The sequence below is a fragment of the Pagrus pagrus genome (assembly GCF_965226575.1).
Source record: "Pagrus pagrus genome assembly, chromosome: 4".
Classification (NCBI taxonomy): domain Eukaryota; kingdom Metazoa; phylum Chordata; class Actinopteri; order Spariformes; family Sparidae; genus Pagrus; species Pagrus pagrus.
Window position 1 is genome coordinate 35,237,061 of NC_140188.1, and position 18,516 is coordinate 35,255,576.

The following is an 18,516-nucleotide window of genomic DNA, read 5'->3' on the forward strand; positions in this document are numbered from 1 at the left end:
CGTTCTGGGAGCGTAATGCTCTAGTTGGGTGATAGGGTAGTATGAGCTCCTGGAGATATGATGGTGCCTGACCATTAACAGCTTTGTAAGTGAGGAGAAGGATTTTAAACTCTATTCTTGATTTTACAGGGAGCCAGTGCAGAGAGGCCAATACAGGAGTAATATGATCTCTTTTCTTAGTTCCTGTCAGTACACGTACTGCAGCATTCTGGACCAGCTGGAGACTCTTTAGAGACTTGTTAGGGCAGCCTGATAATAGAGAATTACAATAGTCCAGCCTGGAAGTAACAAATGCATGGACTAGCTTTTCTGCGTCTTTTTGAGACAGGATGGGCCTGATTTTTGCAATGTTACGTAGATGAAAAAATGCAGACCTTGAAATTTGTTTTATGTGGGAGTTGAAGGACATATCTTGATCAAAGATAACTCCCAGATTCCTGACGGTGGTGCTGGAGGCCAAGTTAATGCCATCCAAACTCGCTATATCATTAGATAATGCATCTCTAAGGTGTTTAGGACCAAGTACTATAACTTCGGTTTTATCTGAGTTTAACAGCAGAAAATTGCAGGTCATCCAGGTCTTAATGTCCTTGAGACATGCATGGAGTTTAATAAGCTGATTAGTTTCATTTGGCTTTATTGATAGGTATAACTGTGTATCATCTGCATAACAATGAAAGTTTATGGAGTGTTTCCGAATTATATTTCCTAGAGGGAGCATATATAAGGTGAATAGTATGGGTCCAAGCACGGAGCCTTGAGGAACACCATGACTAACCTTGGTATACAGGGATGACTCATCATTAACATGTACAAACTGAAATCGATCCGATAAATAGGACTTAAACCAGTTTAATGCGGGTCCTTTAATGCCAATTAAGTGTTCCAGTCTCTGTAGTAGAATGTGATGATCAATGGTATCAAATGCAGCACTAAGATCTAGTAAGACCAGGACAGAGACAAGTCCTTTGTCAGAAGCGATTAGGAGGTCATTTGTAACTTTCACCAGTGCCGTCTCTGTGCTATGATGTGCTCTAAAACCTGATTGAAAATCCTCATATAAACTATTTTTATGAAGAAAGTCACATAGCTGGTTGGCGACTGCTTTCTCAAGGATCTTGGGGAGGAAAGGGAGGTTGGATATAGGTCTATAGTTGGCTAAAGCTTCTGGATCAAGATTAGGCTTTTAAAGGAGCGGTCTAATTACAGCTAGTTTAAAGGATTGTGGTACATATCCTGTTAATAGAGACAGGTTGATCATTTCTAGTAGAGATGTGCTAATTAAAGGTAAAGTTTCTTTCAGCAACCTAGTTGGGATGGGGTCTAGGAGACATGTTGTTGGTCTAGATGAAGAAACCATCGAAGTTAGTTGGTGGAGGTCGATGGGAGAGAAGCAGTCTAAATATAAGTCAGAATTTACAACTGTTTCTGAGGTTCCTGTGTTTAAAGATACAATAGTGCCAGTTGAGGGCAAGCGATGATGGATTTTGTCTCTAATAGTTAAAATTGTATCATTAAAGAAGCTCATGAAGTCATTACTACTGAGCGTTGTAGGAATACATGGTTCAGTAGAGCTGTGACTTTCTGTCAGCCTGGCTACAGTGCTGAAAAGAAACCTGGTGTTGTTTTTGTTTTCCTCTATTAATGACGAGTAATAGCTTGCTCTGGCATTGCGGAGGGCCTTCCTATATATTTAAAGGCTATCTTTCCAGGCTAAGAGGGATTCTTCCAAGTTGGTGGAACGCCATTTCCTTTAAAATTTCCGTGATGTTTGCTTCAATTTGCGGGTATCCGAGTGTGCTTTATAGGTTTCCTTTTCAGGGGGGCAATTCTCCCAAGCATGTTTATAGATCTCAGAGGATGGGGCGTTAATGTTTTGTAGAACATTGTAGATATAGGATATCAACTTCTCAGAGTTTCGGGACTGAAGCTGCCCCCTTAACCCTCCTGTTATGTTGCGGGTCAAATTGACCCATTTTAATGTTAACATTTTTTTTAAAAATAGTTAAAAGTATTTTTTCGGTATGAAACTTCTTCTGCTTGGCTTAAAACATATACTATGAAAATGGTTCATTTCACATATTTGCAACACCCCCCTGCATGTTTATATAACATAGATACGGTTCGGGTCAATTTGACCCGGCAGTCAAAGTGGAGGCTAAAAGGGGTCAGAAGTGTCAAATACTATTTGTTTCTTTACAACTGTCAGACATATTTCACCCCAATCACACACACACACACACACACACACACACACACACACACGCACACGCACGCACACACACTCACACCCTATTCTCTTGACCACACCTGTAAATTTCAAGAATGCAGGTGTTGCTGTGACTTGTGACGGGAACCTTTTCTGTTCCCGTGGGCAAGCTCCACTAGGGGTGGAGCCGAACTGGAATACAGTATTCGGAAAGGCACAAATAACGTGTTTTTTACGAATACTTATTTCGAACAAATACTTTAAAAAATATTTGTATTCGGGAAAAAGAAAAACATCAATCAAAAAGCTACGTTTCCTCATGAGACCGCAGTACATGCCCGGATGAGTGAGTGAGTGATGTTCAGGAGTCGGGGGTGGGGGCGTCAAAACACCGCTGTTCCGCCCCCCCCGCCCCCGCAGCTGTCCATGGTGCTGCTGAACCAGGTGACGTTGTTTACACTCTGCGTTGTGGCTTGTCTGTGAAACGCGCGCTGCTCAGGGACTGGGCAGATCTGTCCCACTTGCTTTGTCCCTCACTCTGTCGGGAGATCTTCCACAGAGTAAAAGAAATACACATTGTTTCTCTCCCCCGCTCCGCTCGAGCGCGGCTGAACGTGGCTTGAGCCCACTTCATGGGCGCGAGGCTGCTGCAGCCGGCGACCCTGCTGACAGCAGACCGGCGGAGAAAAAAAAATTCTTTGCTCGGTGCTTTGGTTGGGTTTTAGGCAATGAAGAAAGGAGTTGGTTAAGTTTAGTGAAAAGACCAGGTAGAGGCCAGAAGCATAATGACCGTAGCTATAGGCTACTATGTCATATTATTTACAGATCAAGTTTAGTTCTTGGAATTCTGTGCATTAGAAAGAACAGTTCTTTTAAGTAGGCTATTATTTGTTTTTATTCTGTCTGTTCAACGTCCTCCAACAAGGACGGGTGGTGGTGGGGTTCATAATGTTCACAATGATATTTTATAAGTTGTTGGTTTAACCATGGATGAGGTAATGGCTGTTATGTTATTTTCTTTTCAATGACATTACTTGTTACATGTTCATTGCTGGATTTATGGGAAAACATCAACCAATATTGCATATCCATAATTATTATAATGGATAATTCTCACATTAATAATGTTACCCGGTCAGCCTACTTTCATCTTCGCAATATCAACCGCCTCCGTCCTTCCCTCACTTCCAACAGCGCTGCCATCCTGGTCCACACTCTAGTCACATCCTGCCTAGACTACTGTAACTCCCTCCTCTTCGGTCTCCCCCACAAGTCCATCCGTAAGCTCCAACTGGTCCAGAATTCAGCTGCTCGTATTGTCTCCAGAACTCCTTCCATCAATCATATCACGCCCGTTCTTCAACAACTCCACTGGCTTCCTGTCAAATTTCACATAGACTTTAAAATCCTGCTTCACACTTTCAAGGCCATCCACAACCTCGCCCCCCCATACCTCTCTGACCTCCACATCAACATTCCCTCCCGGGCACTCAGATCAGCCTCCTCCATCAGCCTCACTGTGCCCTCTGCTCGTCTGTCCATCATGGGGTCCAGAGCCTTCAGCCGCTCTGCCCCCCGCCTCTGGAACTTGTTTGTTTTGTTTTTTTACTATTCAGCTAGCAATATCTAATTTTTGTCCAATAACGCAACTGTCAAGATGACTTTATAGTTCGTATGTTATACATGTCAGTATGTATGATAGGCTTGTGACACAGCTCTGGTTTTTGTCACCTAGTGGTTAGTTGCATATTAGAATTAGAGTTGGAGCTAGTACCTAATTAAATTATAAGTAAACCAGACATTATACCTGTTGAACCCTTGAACACCTCAAACAAAATAACTGTCATGCTCAGCTCAAATCAATTATAATGGGTGCCCACCCAAAAGTCACAAAATTAGCAATTAAAGTTGTTAGCAATCGCAAATGTAAATCATTTTGAATTATTAAAGGAATAGTTCACAAAATTCAGTCATTATCGACTCAACCACATGCTGATGATAAGTCCGGTGTAGTTTTTTATTCCTCAAAGAATAGAAAATAGAATAGAAGAAGAAAAACTAGTATCCAAAATACACTCACGAAGATTGAAACATCACTTTCAACTGTGGCGGAGCAAGTTGAGGAGATGGAAGGAAGGGTCGCAGCTAACGAGGACAACGTGAGTGACGCTCTCATGCGGCTGAACAAAACAGAGAAAGAGCTGCGATATGTAAAAGACAAATTGGATGATCTCGAGGACAGGAGCAGGAGAAATAATGTACGTGTCTTCAACTTACCGGAAAAATCTGAGGGCCGGGATGCCACTGGTTTCCTCGAGCAGATTATCCCACAGATCCTCTATCCCATCACCTTGGACACACCTGTTGTCATCGAGAGATGTCACAGACTCGGTAAAGCCACGGATAAGACCAGACCACTGATAGCTAGATTCCTCAACTTTTAAAACAAAGAAAAGGTGCTTCGTCAAGCCAGGGAAATGAAGGAGATCTTCTTCGAAAACAGAAGGATCTACTTCTATGCCGACTGCAGCGCTGAGACACAGCGGAAGAAGGATGCATTCAAGCCGGTGAAAAGACGCTGCGGGAGAAGGCCTTCGAGTACAGTCTGCACCATCCAGCCAGGCTCCGCATCTCGCATGAGGGAGCCGTCACGTGGTTCACTTCACCCACCGATGTTATGGACTTTTTGCGCCAACTGGAGAATTAGATTCTGATGTGCCGTCACTTCTTCTACTGGATAACCTGCCGGACCTCCATGCCACAGGGCTTGTGTTTTATTTAACGGAGCAGCTGAGTAAGTCATTGCCATCCTCTGATCTCATTTAATGCACCATATTATGACTTTCCCTGTTTAAGGATGGCAGATTTTACTTGGACTATTTACTTCTGATGTGAAACAATGACATGTAGCTCTGCCACATCTGATCAGCTATAGGACTGCTTTTCTGACTGACTATCTGTCACCGTATGTTCTCTCTCTCTCTCTCTCTCTCTCTCTCTCTTACCATCTCAGCACTTACCAAGTAATCACACACAAACATGGATAATCATCTAAACTGTATATCATGGAATGTGAAGGGAATTAACACACCCATAAAGAGGAAAAAAAATCTAACTTATTTAAAGAATCCACAAATATCGCATTCATTCAGGAGACACACCTCACCGACGTGGAACATTTGAAATTTAGGAGGGACTGGGTCGGTCATGTCTTTTTTTCTTCATTCACATCTAATGCTAGAGCTCAAGCTCAAATTGAACTCAGTTGAAAAAGACAAGACTGGCAGATTCTTGCTCATTGACTGTGTTTTGAATACAAATAGGGTGACATTAGCAAATATATACGGCCCCAATCATGATGATCCTCTTTTTTTTTATGAATTACTCCTAAGGATTGCTGCAGCTCAGGGACACTGCCTTATTGGTGGCGATTTTAACTTGGTCTTTAATACAACTATGGACCGTTCCTTGCCTAAATCACCCACGCCATCAAAGGCAGCGATTTTCAATCCTAACAAGAAAGATTTCTCCTTTTTCTCCAACGTTCATAAATCTTATTCCAGAATAGATATGTTTTTAGCCCCCCAACAGATAATCAGCAGGATAAAGGATTGTACATATCTGGCTGCTGCACTTTCAGATCATAATCCCATCTAGATGACCTTGTCAATTGATTCGGTACAGCCATCCCCGCAAAGATGGAGATTTAAAACATTTATGCTGAAAGACTCAGAATTCATACCATACATGAACACTCAAATTGATCTGTTCCTCGAAACCAACGTGAACTCTGCCTCCAATGCAATTAGATGGGATGCCCTTAAGGCATTCATGAGGGGATATATTTTTAATATATATATATATATATATATATATATATATATATATATATATGTATATATATATATATATATACTGTATATATATATATAGAGAGAGAGAGAGAGAGCCATCTGATGTCACTAGTCTCAGAGTGTAACCAAGTCCATATTGGACGAAAACTGAGATGCCAAATAGTAGCATTTAAAATTAGGAAGGTTCAAGCCTCCTTTAGTATATGGTGCTTGGAGAGTAGTAAGTTTTACTCTGGGGTTTTTGTTTCGCCATAAAAAAGAGGAAGTAACTTTGTTGGTCTTATTGAAAAAGCTCTTGGGGACATGAAGAGGGATGCATCGGAATAAATAAATAAGTTTTGGCAGCACATTCATTTTAATTATATTAACTCTACCAATTAAAGATAGGGGTAGATCAATCAACCTTTTTGTGTCTGCCTTTATTTTCTCTAAAAGGTTCAAGTAGCTGTTTTTAAATACTTTATCTCCTTGTTAATATTTATGCCCAGGTATTTAAACCCACAAACCCTATCTGCTGTATAAAAAATGGCCAATATACCTTGTGCATTGTCAATAAATACATCTTTAAAAAAATAAAAGAAGCTTCTTGTAAGTCCTTTTGAGATTCTTATTAATAAAAATAAGACTAAGTGTTAGTGACAGAATAATATTCAAATTTTCTTTTTAGAAGATAAGGTATTTTTAAACACTTATAAGAAACCTGTTCATAGACTCTGTAAGTTAATTAAAGCTTTATTAGTTTCTTTATAAACATTTATAATAGCATTACAAACACAATCACTTCTGAAGTGTAACTCGCTTACCTATTATATTACTCAACCTTTTCCTAGCTTTATTGTCACTTTATTCAGATTAATACACACTTCATGATGCATTTATTAGCTGTAAACTATGAACTCATTAACAGTTAAAGTGACCTGTTATGTTTTCTTGTATTTTTTTCTCTTTCCTTCAGTGTGTTTATAAAGGTTCTTTTGTATGTAAAAGGTCTTGTAAATTAAAAAGCCTTTCTTGTAGACGTTTCACCTCTCATCCAAGAGGCTTCTTCAGCCCACAGGAAAGCTGGTTGGGTCAACAATCCACAAGTGGCACAAATGACTCTGAAACTCAGAGCTCACACATGTCCTTAACGACTCTGTAAGGACACTCCCACACAGGGTTTAAAAGCCTCCAACTCCCCTCCAGCTAATTAGAACTGAAGAAGCCTCTTGGATGAGAGGTGAAATGTCATCCAGCTGCCTACCATATAGCACTTAGAACTGCTCCTGAAGTGCTTGAAATACTTCATCAGCAGTCCTGCCTTTAATTCCGCCTTTCATTTCATTTTGGCTGTGCTGAGTCCTGATTGTGCTGCTGCATAATAAAAGCTTTTAAAATAACTAAATAATGGCGTTTTATTGTGAAGAATTTATAGGAAATTAGACTTGTTTGCCACCAAATTAATGGAGCTTTGTTAGCGGCCTTCTTCTATGTAGTAATGGAAATGCAAATTGCTGTCGCTCTGGACTGACGTGCCAAGTCAAACCGAGTAGAGCCAGCTGAGCAGACGCAATGGAAAAGGCCACATGTCACACAATTGCATAATTTATCATTTATGCCTATATTCATGGTAGAAGTGAAGCTAACTGGAAGCTGAGAACACAACAGAGCTGACCAGAGACACGCCCTGCGTTCCAATACCCATACATACTACCATACTATTTAGTATGTCCAAATACGAACTATGTGAAATACAGTATGCCAGAAATACCAAGATGTCCTACTACATCTGGTAGCATTTCACAGTTTGCATACCAGCATGCTTGTTGTGGAATCTCGGCTCACTTGACCATTCAGGAGAGATGAAGAAGACTCGGAGACCCCGATGACTTAAGTTGAGGTAGTTTATATAACATGGCCATGGAGGAACAACATAACAGCACAACTGTTTTTCTCCTGAACCTTCCAACTGTTCAGATTATATCCACAGCTCAGGAAGCACCCCTCCCATACATGGTTATCTGTTTAACAACAAATAAGTGGAAAGTTACTGCAGAGCATCTCACCTCTGACTTAGTGAGGAATAGAAAGAAAATGCATAGAAGACAGTCAGTCTGCTACTGCAGATAGATTGAAGGCCATCCTATGAGTTTACATAAACAACAGACTTGGTTTGTTAGAGATCTGTTTGTAAGCATATCCGCTCCTAACCTTGATATAGGGCACATACGAAATCTTATCCTATGCGGCCAAAGAGTCTGGTCAGCAGACTCTTTGGAGCGTTAGATTCTGACCCATAATCTTCTGATATGTCACATGTGTCACGGTGTGCAATGCGAATGTAAACAATACCCGAGCACAAACATTTGACGGCTCACTGATAGATGACAACTGATTTGACAGAATGACAGACAGCATAATGACAGATAACAGCACATTCAAGTGTAAATACCTTTTCTTTGTACTCACCTACATCCGGCACAGCACGTTTATGCAAGAGATGTAGGTGCAAGAGGGTCAAAGTTCAAGGTGCACTGCCATGACGAAGTACTATGTTCTAATTGTATGCACACTGCATGCAACAGTATGTACTTTGCAAGGGTACAGTACATACTAAAAGTAAAAAGAAAAAGTATGTGATTTGGAATGCACCCACAGTGAGTTGTGCTCAAGTGTGTGTGAGTTGATCAACCACAGACAGAGAAGGAATGAATACAGTGCTGGGCAAGAAAACGTATGGGTTTTTTGAGGATTAAAGCATGTCAATCTATTTTAGTAGAAACCCAAAATAGAAATATGAACCTGAAAATGAGCCTTATATGCCACCTCTAACTATGATTTTGCAACATAAACTCTATATAATGCCGAGAACAGTTCTTTTTTTTTACTGCAGTTACGATTCAGCTTTGTGGCCAAGTACCAGATGAGCTAACTATGAACGCCACTAATCATCAGTTAACAGCAGTTTTTAAGTTACCATTGGACCATTGTTTTTGTGTTTATTTGATTAGAAACATGTTTCTTAGTGCTTATAAATGTCTTATAATCTAACATGTTGATGCATTTGTTAAAACTTTTATATAGACTTATTAATGTTAAAAGCATCTTTTAAAAGAGCCTTATTACCTATTAACTAACACTTAAAAACCTTAATATAAAACAATACCGTTGATATTCCACATACGGCAGCTTAATCATACTAAAGAAAAAGAGATTGTGTTGTGAGACCACAAAGGGATTACATCCTCTGTAATCTATCCTCATTGCATTTCATCTTACTCTCTTACTTTCTGGCTTTAACTCCCATCAGGGAGCAGGTAACTTATCAGTCCAAATTTATTATTACACTATTAACTCACACCAGTCTCTTCCCCTTTTTCCTCTGTCACTCCATTCTGCAGCTGTCAGGAAGATGTGAATGAATGCGACCGCAGCAATCCAGAGGGTGAGTGTGAGAATGGCGGCCTTTGTGTTAACACTCATGGTTCCTTCTACTGTAACTGCACGGCAGGCTTCGTGGGCCAGCGCTGCAGCCTACGGCCTGTTGTCGTCCCTGACATGCAGGCAGGTCATGCTGTGGTCGGTAAAGAGGAGCTGATTGGCATCGCTGTAGTGCTTTTTGTCATCATCACCCTCATCATCCTCTTCATTGCTTTCCGAAAGAAGGTATTCCAAAAAGACTACACGCGGAACAACCTATCACTGGTGCAAGACCCAGCCACTGCAGCACTCCTCAACAAGGCCAATGGTGTTCAGTTCAAGACCCTACACTGCACACCAGGAGACCCCCTAAACCTTTACACAGAGCCGACATTGGGGGCAGGTGGGATGATTGGACCTCCGCAAGTTCCTGTGAGGCCAATGGCATATACACCTTGTTTCCAAGGAGACCCACGGTCCACGCTGGAGAGAATGGTGGATGGGCGTAGTGTTGAACATACAGAGATGAGCACCTTTCACCCTGAGTCACCAAGGATCCTGTCAGGAACTACCAGGAGAGGAGTGGTGGTGTGCAGCGTGGCTCCCAACCTGCCACCAGTGTCACCCTGTCGCTCAGACTGTGACTCCATACACAAGAGCCCATGGGACAGTGATGAGGGTGAGTGTGTTTTATTACCAGCTAAAGTAAGAACTTGCAGTTAGAATAAATTAGGGTTATAAAATTAAAATTCTGTGTGAGTACTGCAGGTTCATAACATGTATTTTGGAGATACCTTTGCCCCAATATCAAATTATAACACATTATATTTTTACATTCTATTATGCAAATTATTGTCACATTACTGTAGCAGTTGAAACTGAAGTTATAGCTTTTCATGTCTTCCAGAGAGAAATGTTAGCAGCAGCCTGGCAACTATGTTTTGCCATTTTGATGGCTACATCCTTGTTTGTCTACCTTGTTTGAGACATTGTCAGCAGTGAAATTGTCGTTTACATACAGTCACAGCTGTTACTCAGCCAAACTTATGAAGTGATCCTCTCTTCTCCTCAAATCAAAACTGCCATTTCAACCATCCTCACAGCTTGCAACTGGCCAGCTGACGTCGCTATGAGGCACTTAATGCATTATGTGCGTAATGTTTTATAACGAGCCACCAGTGATTTGACAAGCTGAGTCGCAGCTGACACATTCAGTTAGCCTTAGTCGAGCTGAGATGGGCCAGTTCACACTGCTGCAACTTTTTCCTGCAGCATTCTAAAACAGTTTTGTCTCAAAGTGAATCTTTCATTAGAAATGGGCTTTAGAATGTTTTTTTACAACTAAATACCCATGGCACTGTTTAAACAAATCCAAACAAAACAGTTGACTAAAACTAAACAGGTTAAACAGTTGACTTCAAAATGACATCAATGTGGAGAGTTAAGACAATCTACTGTAGTTTACTGACACACCTAGCTATATTGTAGTTAAAAGTAAAAATATGTCTTCAAAGAAATATTGGAAATATAAGAAAATCAGGAGCAAGCAACGGATATAAAGACATCACAAGAGAGTTTATCTTTGTTGTGAGCTAGCTAGTATAGACGGATCTGATTTTGTCATCTTCTTTTGAGTCGCACTAGAGAAGTACTACAGGCTGTTGGAAAAGGTAAATACTACTTAGGTGTCAAATTTCTATTTGCAAGGAGTGCATCTCACAGGAGTGACTGATGGTCTGATGGTTAAGGTTTTTGGCAACGAGTACCAATGAGGCGAGCTTAATCAACAAGAAGAAGAACAAGAAGAAGAACAAGATTTGTAGGTCATTATAATGTTGGTTATAATGCTGTTTATCACACATTTTACCTTTATCAAAATATTATGCCTCAGTGATTTAAATACCGCACTTGGCCATTTTGCAATTTCAATTATATTTTTGATTATTTGTGCAGCTATAATCAGGTCACAGTTCAAATGCAAATCAAATTGGCATGTTGGCAATATGGATGAGTTTACCACTAATATTGGGAATGTGAAAGCTGTGTTGCTATGGATATGCATACTATATGGCTAGTGTCTAGGTGCTTGAAAGTTTGAAAGCATGGCAAACTGGTACACTGGTACTGGAACTTTGAGCTCAGATTGTTTTGTTAGTTGCCAACTCTCTTTTGCCATTTTAATTGCTAAATCCAATATACCTTGTTTTAGACATTGTCAGCAATACTGGCCAGCTTTGTTAATTAGAGGTACAGATACCTTTGTGTAGCCTAATGCAGTGCAAAACATAGGTTGTCAAGTCACGCAGTCTCACAGGCCGGATTATCCAATGGGCTTTGTGGGCACAGGCCCAGGGGCCCACGTGCACCTGGGGCCCAACCAGAAATGCGTGTTTCTCTTCTACTCACTGATATTGACACCATGTATAACCAATAAAAAACACCCTCTTTTTTTTTAACTAAAGACAACGATTTAATTGGTCAAGTGCAAGTGTGGAAACCATGGGAACAGCCAGCTCTGCCCCCACGCCACTGTCCATAAATGACAGTGCTGAACAGACCGGATCGTGGGGAAGTAGTTGGAAAAAAATGAGTGAAAGAAGCGGTTGCAGTAAGTGAAAATGTAAAAGAGAAAAGGAGGAGAGGGAGGCAACTTTTTTGAGAAGTGTACCATCCATCCAAACTTTATTCAAACAGAGTCAGGAACATCAGGACGAAGCTGACACTGTGGAGGAGGACTGCCTGCAAGCGAACCCGGAGCTAGAGGAAGATGCCGGGGGAAGCGAGTGTCAGCCTGTTGCTAGCTGCAGCCACAGCACCGGTGTGAGCTGATCTGGCAGCCCGAGCACATCCGGTACTTAAACCGGCAACTCGCATGAGTGGATGTACCAGGTGTCGGATCCAGCATTGTGGGGCGAAATTAATGAAAATGCTCGCGCTGTCCTAATTGATCGTGGACCTGCTGCGTTTCATAACAGAATGAGCAAATACTCGGCCTCAACTCATGATGGCGGTTTGGGCGGTAAAGGCGCTCCTTTACTAACGATCTGATCTACTGCCGTTTACTAAATGAGGAAAGAGTTTCCCGTGACTGGATGACATATTCACCATCTACAGGTAACATTAATTGCTTTGCCTGCATGCTCTTTTCAACAAAGAAACATCAATTTGTTAGTGGCTTCTCTGACTGGAAACACCCTGAACGTGTGCGGGATCATGAGAAAAGCGCAGAGCACTGTAGTTGTATGCTAGCATTGCTTCGGCACTCATCTGTCAGCAGGACTGTGAACGCTCGACTAGTGCAAAAACTGGAGGGAGAGAAGCGCTACTGGCGCCAGGTGCTGAAACGTGTCGTGGCTGTCATTAAGTTTTTAAGTGAAAGGGGGTTGCCTTTCCGTGGTGATGATGAAGTTATTGGATCACCACACAATGGTAACTTTCTTGGCATTCTGGAGGTCATTTCACAGTTTGATCCTTTTCTGGCTGAACACATGAATAAGTATGGTCAAAAGGGAAGGGGAAGCACATCCTATGTTTCATCCACTATATATGAAAGCAAATGGGCAACAAAGTGAAAGCTACCATAGCTGCATACAGCATACAGCATGCCAAGTACTTTTCTGTGATTGTGGACTCCACTCCTGATCTGTCACATATTAACCAACTGACCTTAATTTTTCGATTTGTGAATGAAGAAGGAAAAATAATTGAGCAATTTGTTGGCTTTGAGCCAATTGAGAATCACACAGGGGAGAGCTTGGCCAATACTGTAATGGCTGTGCTTGACAGTTCAGGCCTAGATCTTGCAAACTGCAGAGGCCAGGCATATGATAATGCAAGTAACATGTCTGGACGTTATAATTGGCTGCAGGCTCACTTGAAGAACAAGAACCCCTTAATCCATTATATACCCTGCGCAGCACATTCTCTAAATGTGGTGGGTGCCAACAGTACTGAAGGCAGTTGTCAAGATGCAAGTCATTTTTTTGACCTCATGCAGTCCCTATATGCCTTTTGTGCAGGTTCCACTCAAAGATGGAACAGAATCTTCAATAATGCAGACATCAAGGTAGACATGACATTGAAATCACTATCATCAACACGTTGGAGCTGCCATGCAGATGCATCTAGGGCACTTAGTAGAAATTATGCACAAATAAGGGATGTACTTCAGAGCATTTCATCTGATATGGGAGAAAAATGTGAAACACGCAATGAGGCAGCAGCACTGTGATTGATCAAAATTAGGCAGTCTTGATATGTCATTTATGGCACAGTTTTGGGACAGTGTCTTAAGCAGATTTAAAGTGACAAGTGAAACACTGCAAAAGGCTGACCTGGATCTGATGACAGCATTGGTCTGTTAGAGTCTTTGAGATCATCGGTTGTATCACTGTGAGACCAATTTGACCATTTTGAAAGAGCCGCAAAGAGTGTTCCTGGTGTGTGCCAGTCATATCGTGATGAACTACAGAGGGTCAAGAGGCGCAAAGCACTTCCCGATGAATCTACAGAGTATGAGGTAACACTGAAAGGCCAGGAGCGATATGAAATAGAAACGTTCAGTGTCATCATTGACAAGCTAAGCAGCTGTTTAGCCCACAGAATGGAGGCATACAAGAACATCACTGACAGATTTGGGATTCTGCTGAACTTGGAATCTGGTGATTTGCCCACTGTTCATAAACAGGCTGATGCACTCTGTGCCTTATACCCTTCTGATTTAGATCAGAACCTGGCAGATGAAATACAGCATCAACAGATGCTTTGTGCAGAGCGATCAAGATAAGTCTCCTCCAAAACTGCTGCAGGTGCCCTTTAAACATGGTCTGCAATCAATTTTTGCCAATGTGTTTGTAGCCCTACGTATTTTTCTGACACTGCCAGTCACAAACTGTGAAGGAGAAAGATCGTTTTCACAGATGGCAAGAATTAAGAATGAACTTCAAACAACGCAAATACAACAGCGCCTTTGTGCACTGTCACTGATGGCCATTGAGTCTCAGCTTGTCAGGAACTTGGACTTTGATGAGATTGTGACTGAGTTTGCAAACAGGAAAGCAAGGAAAAAGCCTTTCTAAGACAGGGGAGGAGGAGAGATGGAGCTGAGGAGAGAGACAGAGCTGAGGAGGAGAGATGGAGCTGAGGAGGAGGGAGACAGAGCTGAGGAGGAGGGAGACAGAGCTGAGGAAGATAGATGGAGCTGAGGAGGAGAGACAGAGCTGAGGAGGAGAGAGACAGAGCTGAGGAGGAGAGACAGAGCTGAGGAGGAGAGACACAGAGCTGAGGAGGAGAGATGGAGCTGAGGAGGAGAGACAGAGCTGAGGAGGAGAGAGACAGAGCTGAGGAGGAGAGACAGAGCTGAGGAGGAGAGAGATGGAGCTGATGGAGGTCCGTGTGTGTGCATGTTTGTATTCAGGGGGCCATCCAAGAATTTGTGCCCAGGGGCCCCTGCCTTCTTGATCCAGGCCTGCTCACACCCAAATGAGCTGCTTGGATTTAATACAGTTTCTTTTGGCCTGGGATCTATATATTCCTTATATGTCAGATCTTTCCTGTTAAACACCACACTGTCATTTTACATACCTTTAACATTATGTTAAAATGTTGATATTTGTGCATAGAAATTGACTAGGGATGTGTCAGTCATGTCTAGCATAATGACACAGCTGTCAAGTGCACACTCAACTACCTGAAAAACAGATAGAAGATAGTATTTAATTTACCCCTAAAGCCCATGGTACACTAATGAAACATTCTACAACAACAGGGGACACTCTAGATGTCTGTCCTCTGTATGCTCCAAATGAACCCTAACCCTAACCCAAATGCAGGACACACATGCCGGGCACACATGCTGGAAGGTAAATGAAAAGAGAGCTTTAATAAATAAAGCTGAAAAAAACCCAAAGTCTATGAAATCCACAATCCAAAAAAGAGGCAACAACACAAAGCAGGCAAAGGCAAAAAAACAAGTAATCCAGGAATTAAAAGCAAGACAAAGTACAAACTAGGAAAAACACAAGGAATAAAAGCCAGAAAAAAACCATGGGAAGCTGGGACACTGGCTTACGGAACTAAACAGATGAATTGACAAAGAGAGCCGGGAGCACACAGACTATTCACAAGGGAGGTCGGGATAATTGGACACAGGTGAAACACATCAGGGAGGAGCAGAAACACGAACAAAGGGAGGCAATGGAAAGTGAGACATGACACAGGAGGATATAACTTCAAAATTATAGCTGCTGCGCAGCGATGGGTCGGGTCCGGGCTATTTTTGGCAATTCTGAGCAACAAACAGGAGAATAGGAAGACAAGACAGTTGACAAAAATGCTCATTTTGGACCACTTGAGGATTGAACCCACAACTTCTGGAACCAAAGACTGTCATCTATCGCTCTGAGCTAATTGGCAAGTGGCAATACAACAGTGGCTTCACAAATTGAGTAAGCCAGTCACTGTGGCGCAGGCAGATTTGAAACCACCGTAAAAAATTCAGTTATCAAGACAAAAATCTGAAAATACACATATTGCAGCATGGAGATGTTGGTAATTTCAAAAATGATCGATTTGCTCCATAAGTGAATAACTGGTGTTTACCTATGTCATCATTGCATTGACTCCAATTGTTCACATGAAAGAAAAATTAAAAATGCTGTGAAAAATTCAGTTTTTGAGGCTCAATTTTTGATAAATCAAAGGAGGAGAGAGGAAATAGGTTTAAGAAGTTTTACAGTTTTTGAAAAAAAACTGAGTGATGTACTTCATAATTTTTAATAGGTTTAAATGTACAAAAGTTTCTTCAATGTTGAGGCTACAGTTTGATGAAAGTTCTGAAGCTGTAGCAAGTATGGTTGATTTGTTATGAATTTTCAAAGTTTTGAACTTTAGACGCTTGCTGTAGCACCACCATCAGGACTATTGGCTTGGGTTTACAGCTGAGGTAATCTGGCATGAGACTGGACCTTTGTGCAAAAATTGGTTAGCTTTCTTCCATGGTCCAGTTCAAGCTATTTGTTTTTATTTAATTTAGAGGCTTGCTGCGATGCCACCATCAGGACAATGGTCTTGTGTTTCATGTTGAGGACATCTGACATTTTGATCTGTCATCATCATCATCCTTGCTGGGTCTTGAACCCACAACCCCTGATACCAAGCACCAGCTCCTAACTCACTGAGCTAATTGGCTGGAAGTGAGACCTGCTGTGTAGCTTGATTTGTCGACTCAGGGAGTCACTGTCTGGGCAGCTGTTGTCAAGGCAGATTTCAAAAATGGTCAAAATGTCAGAAATTCCTTGACTTAAAAAAAATCTGATAATACATAAATTGCATCTTGACAGCATGGAAATGTTGGTGATTTGTTTTTAACTTAAAGTGTTTTGCTTCATAAGAGAAAATTTGATGTTTAAAAATGCCACTCTTCCATTGACTCCAGTTGTTCCCATGAGAGCAGAATTCAAAATGTTCTCAAAAATTCAGTTTTTGAGATAAAATTCTGATATTTGCCAAACTCCATCAACCATGACTCCAAAATATTCTCAATTTTTTTCAGGAAGATTGAAAATGTATTTAGCAAGAATTTGATAGTATATGTTTACAGTACTGTTTACAGTCAAACATTTTGATGCACTGTAGGCTTAATTTTTGATAAATCAAAAATCCAAGGAACAAGTTTTGTGGAGGACGGTCTGAAGATGCAAGTTTGGTGACAATTGGGCAAAAATTGTGGGAGGAAATAGGTTTTATAAGTTTTACAGGTTTTGAAAAAAACTGAGTGATGGACTTCATAATTTGTAATGAGTTTAAGTGGACTAAAGTTTCAGCAGTATTGGGGCTACAGTTTGGTGAAAGTTTCAAAACTGTAGCATGTACTGTTGATTTTGTAGGTATTTTTAAAGTTTTTAAATTTAAACGCTTATTGTGCCCCCCCCCCAGGAGGAATATTGACATGTCCTTGGAATTAAGTAAATCTGGCATGGGGCCAGACATTTCTGTAAAGTTTGGTGAGTTTTCGCCCATGGGAAGTATGACTTCCTCGGAAGAAGAAGAAGAAGAAAGAAAGAAAGAAAGAAAGAAAGAAAGAAAGAATTCCTAGGAATACAATAGGTTCCTGGCAGCTTAGCTGCCCGGACCCTAATTATAGCTGCTGCGCAGCGATGGGTCAGGTCCGGGCTATTTTTGGCAAATTTAGGCAATTCTGAGCAACAAACAGGAGAATAGGAAGACAAGACAGTTGACAACAATGTTCATTTTGGACCACTTGAGGCTTGAACCCACAACTTCTGGAACCAAAGACTGTCATCTATCGCTCTGAGCTAATTGGCAAGTGGCAATACCACAGTGGCTTCACAAATTGAGTAAGCCATTCACTGTTGTGCAGGCAGATTTGAAACCACTGTAAAAAATTCAGTTATCAAGACAAAACTCTGAAAATACACATATTGCAGCATGGAGATGTTGGTAATTTTAAAAATGATTGATTTGCTCCATAAGTGAATAACTGATGTTTAGCTATGTCATTACTGCATTGACTCCAATTGTTCACATGAAAGAAAAATTTAAAATGCTGTGAAAAATTCAGTTTTTGAGGCTCAATTTTTGATAAATCAAAGGAGGAGAGAGGAAATAGGTTTTAAAAGTTTTACAGTTTTTGAAAAAAAACTGAGTGATGTACTAAATAATTTTTAATAGGTTTAAATGTACAAAAGTTTCAGCAGTATTGGGGCTACAGTTTGGTGAAAGTTTCAAAACTGTAGCATGTACTGTTGATTTTGTAGGTATTTTTAAAGTTTTTAAATTTAAACGCTTGTGCCCCCCCAGAAGGAATATTGACATGTCCTTGGAATTAAGTAAATCTGGCATGGGGCCGGACATTTGTGTAAAGTTTGGTGAGTTTTCGCCCTTGGGAAGTATGACTTCCTCTGAAGAAAGAAGAAGAAGAAAGAATTCCTAGGAATACAATAGTGTCCTGGCTGCTTAGCTGCCCGGACCCTAATAGAACAGGACAAAGAACAAAACCACAAACTCAAACAATGACATATAAATATAATATTT

The 18,516-nt window shown here is 41.0% G+C and overlaps 1 protein-coding gene across 8 annotated transcripts in view; it reads left to right on the forward strand.

Moving 5' to 3' along the window:
* The window catches only part of fat3a (FAT atypical cadherin 3a), a 353,888-nt gene that overhangs the window by 315,880 nt on the left and 19,492 nt on the right, over positions 1–18,516 (forward strand). For all 8 annotated transcript variants that reach the window (XM_084350971.1, XM_084350970.1, XM_084350973.1 and 5 more), the window contains one exon: positions 9,444–10,141. In XM_084350971.1, coding sequence (XP_084207097.1) covers positions 9,444–10,141 — 698 coding nt within the window. The remainder of the gene's footprint in view (positions 1–9,443; positions 10,142–18,516) is intronic.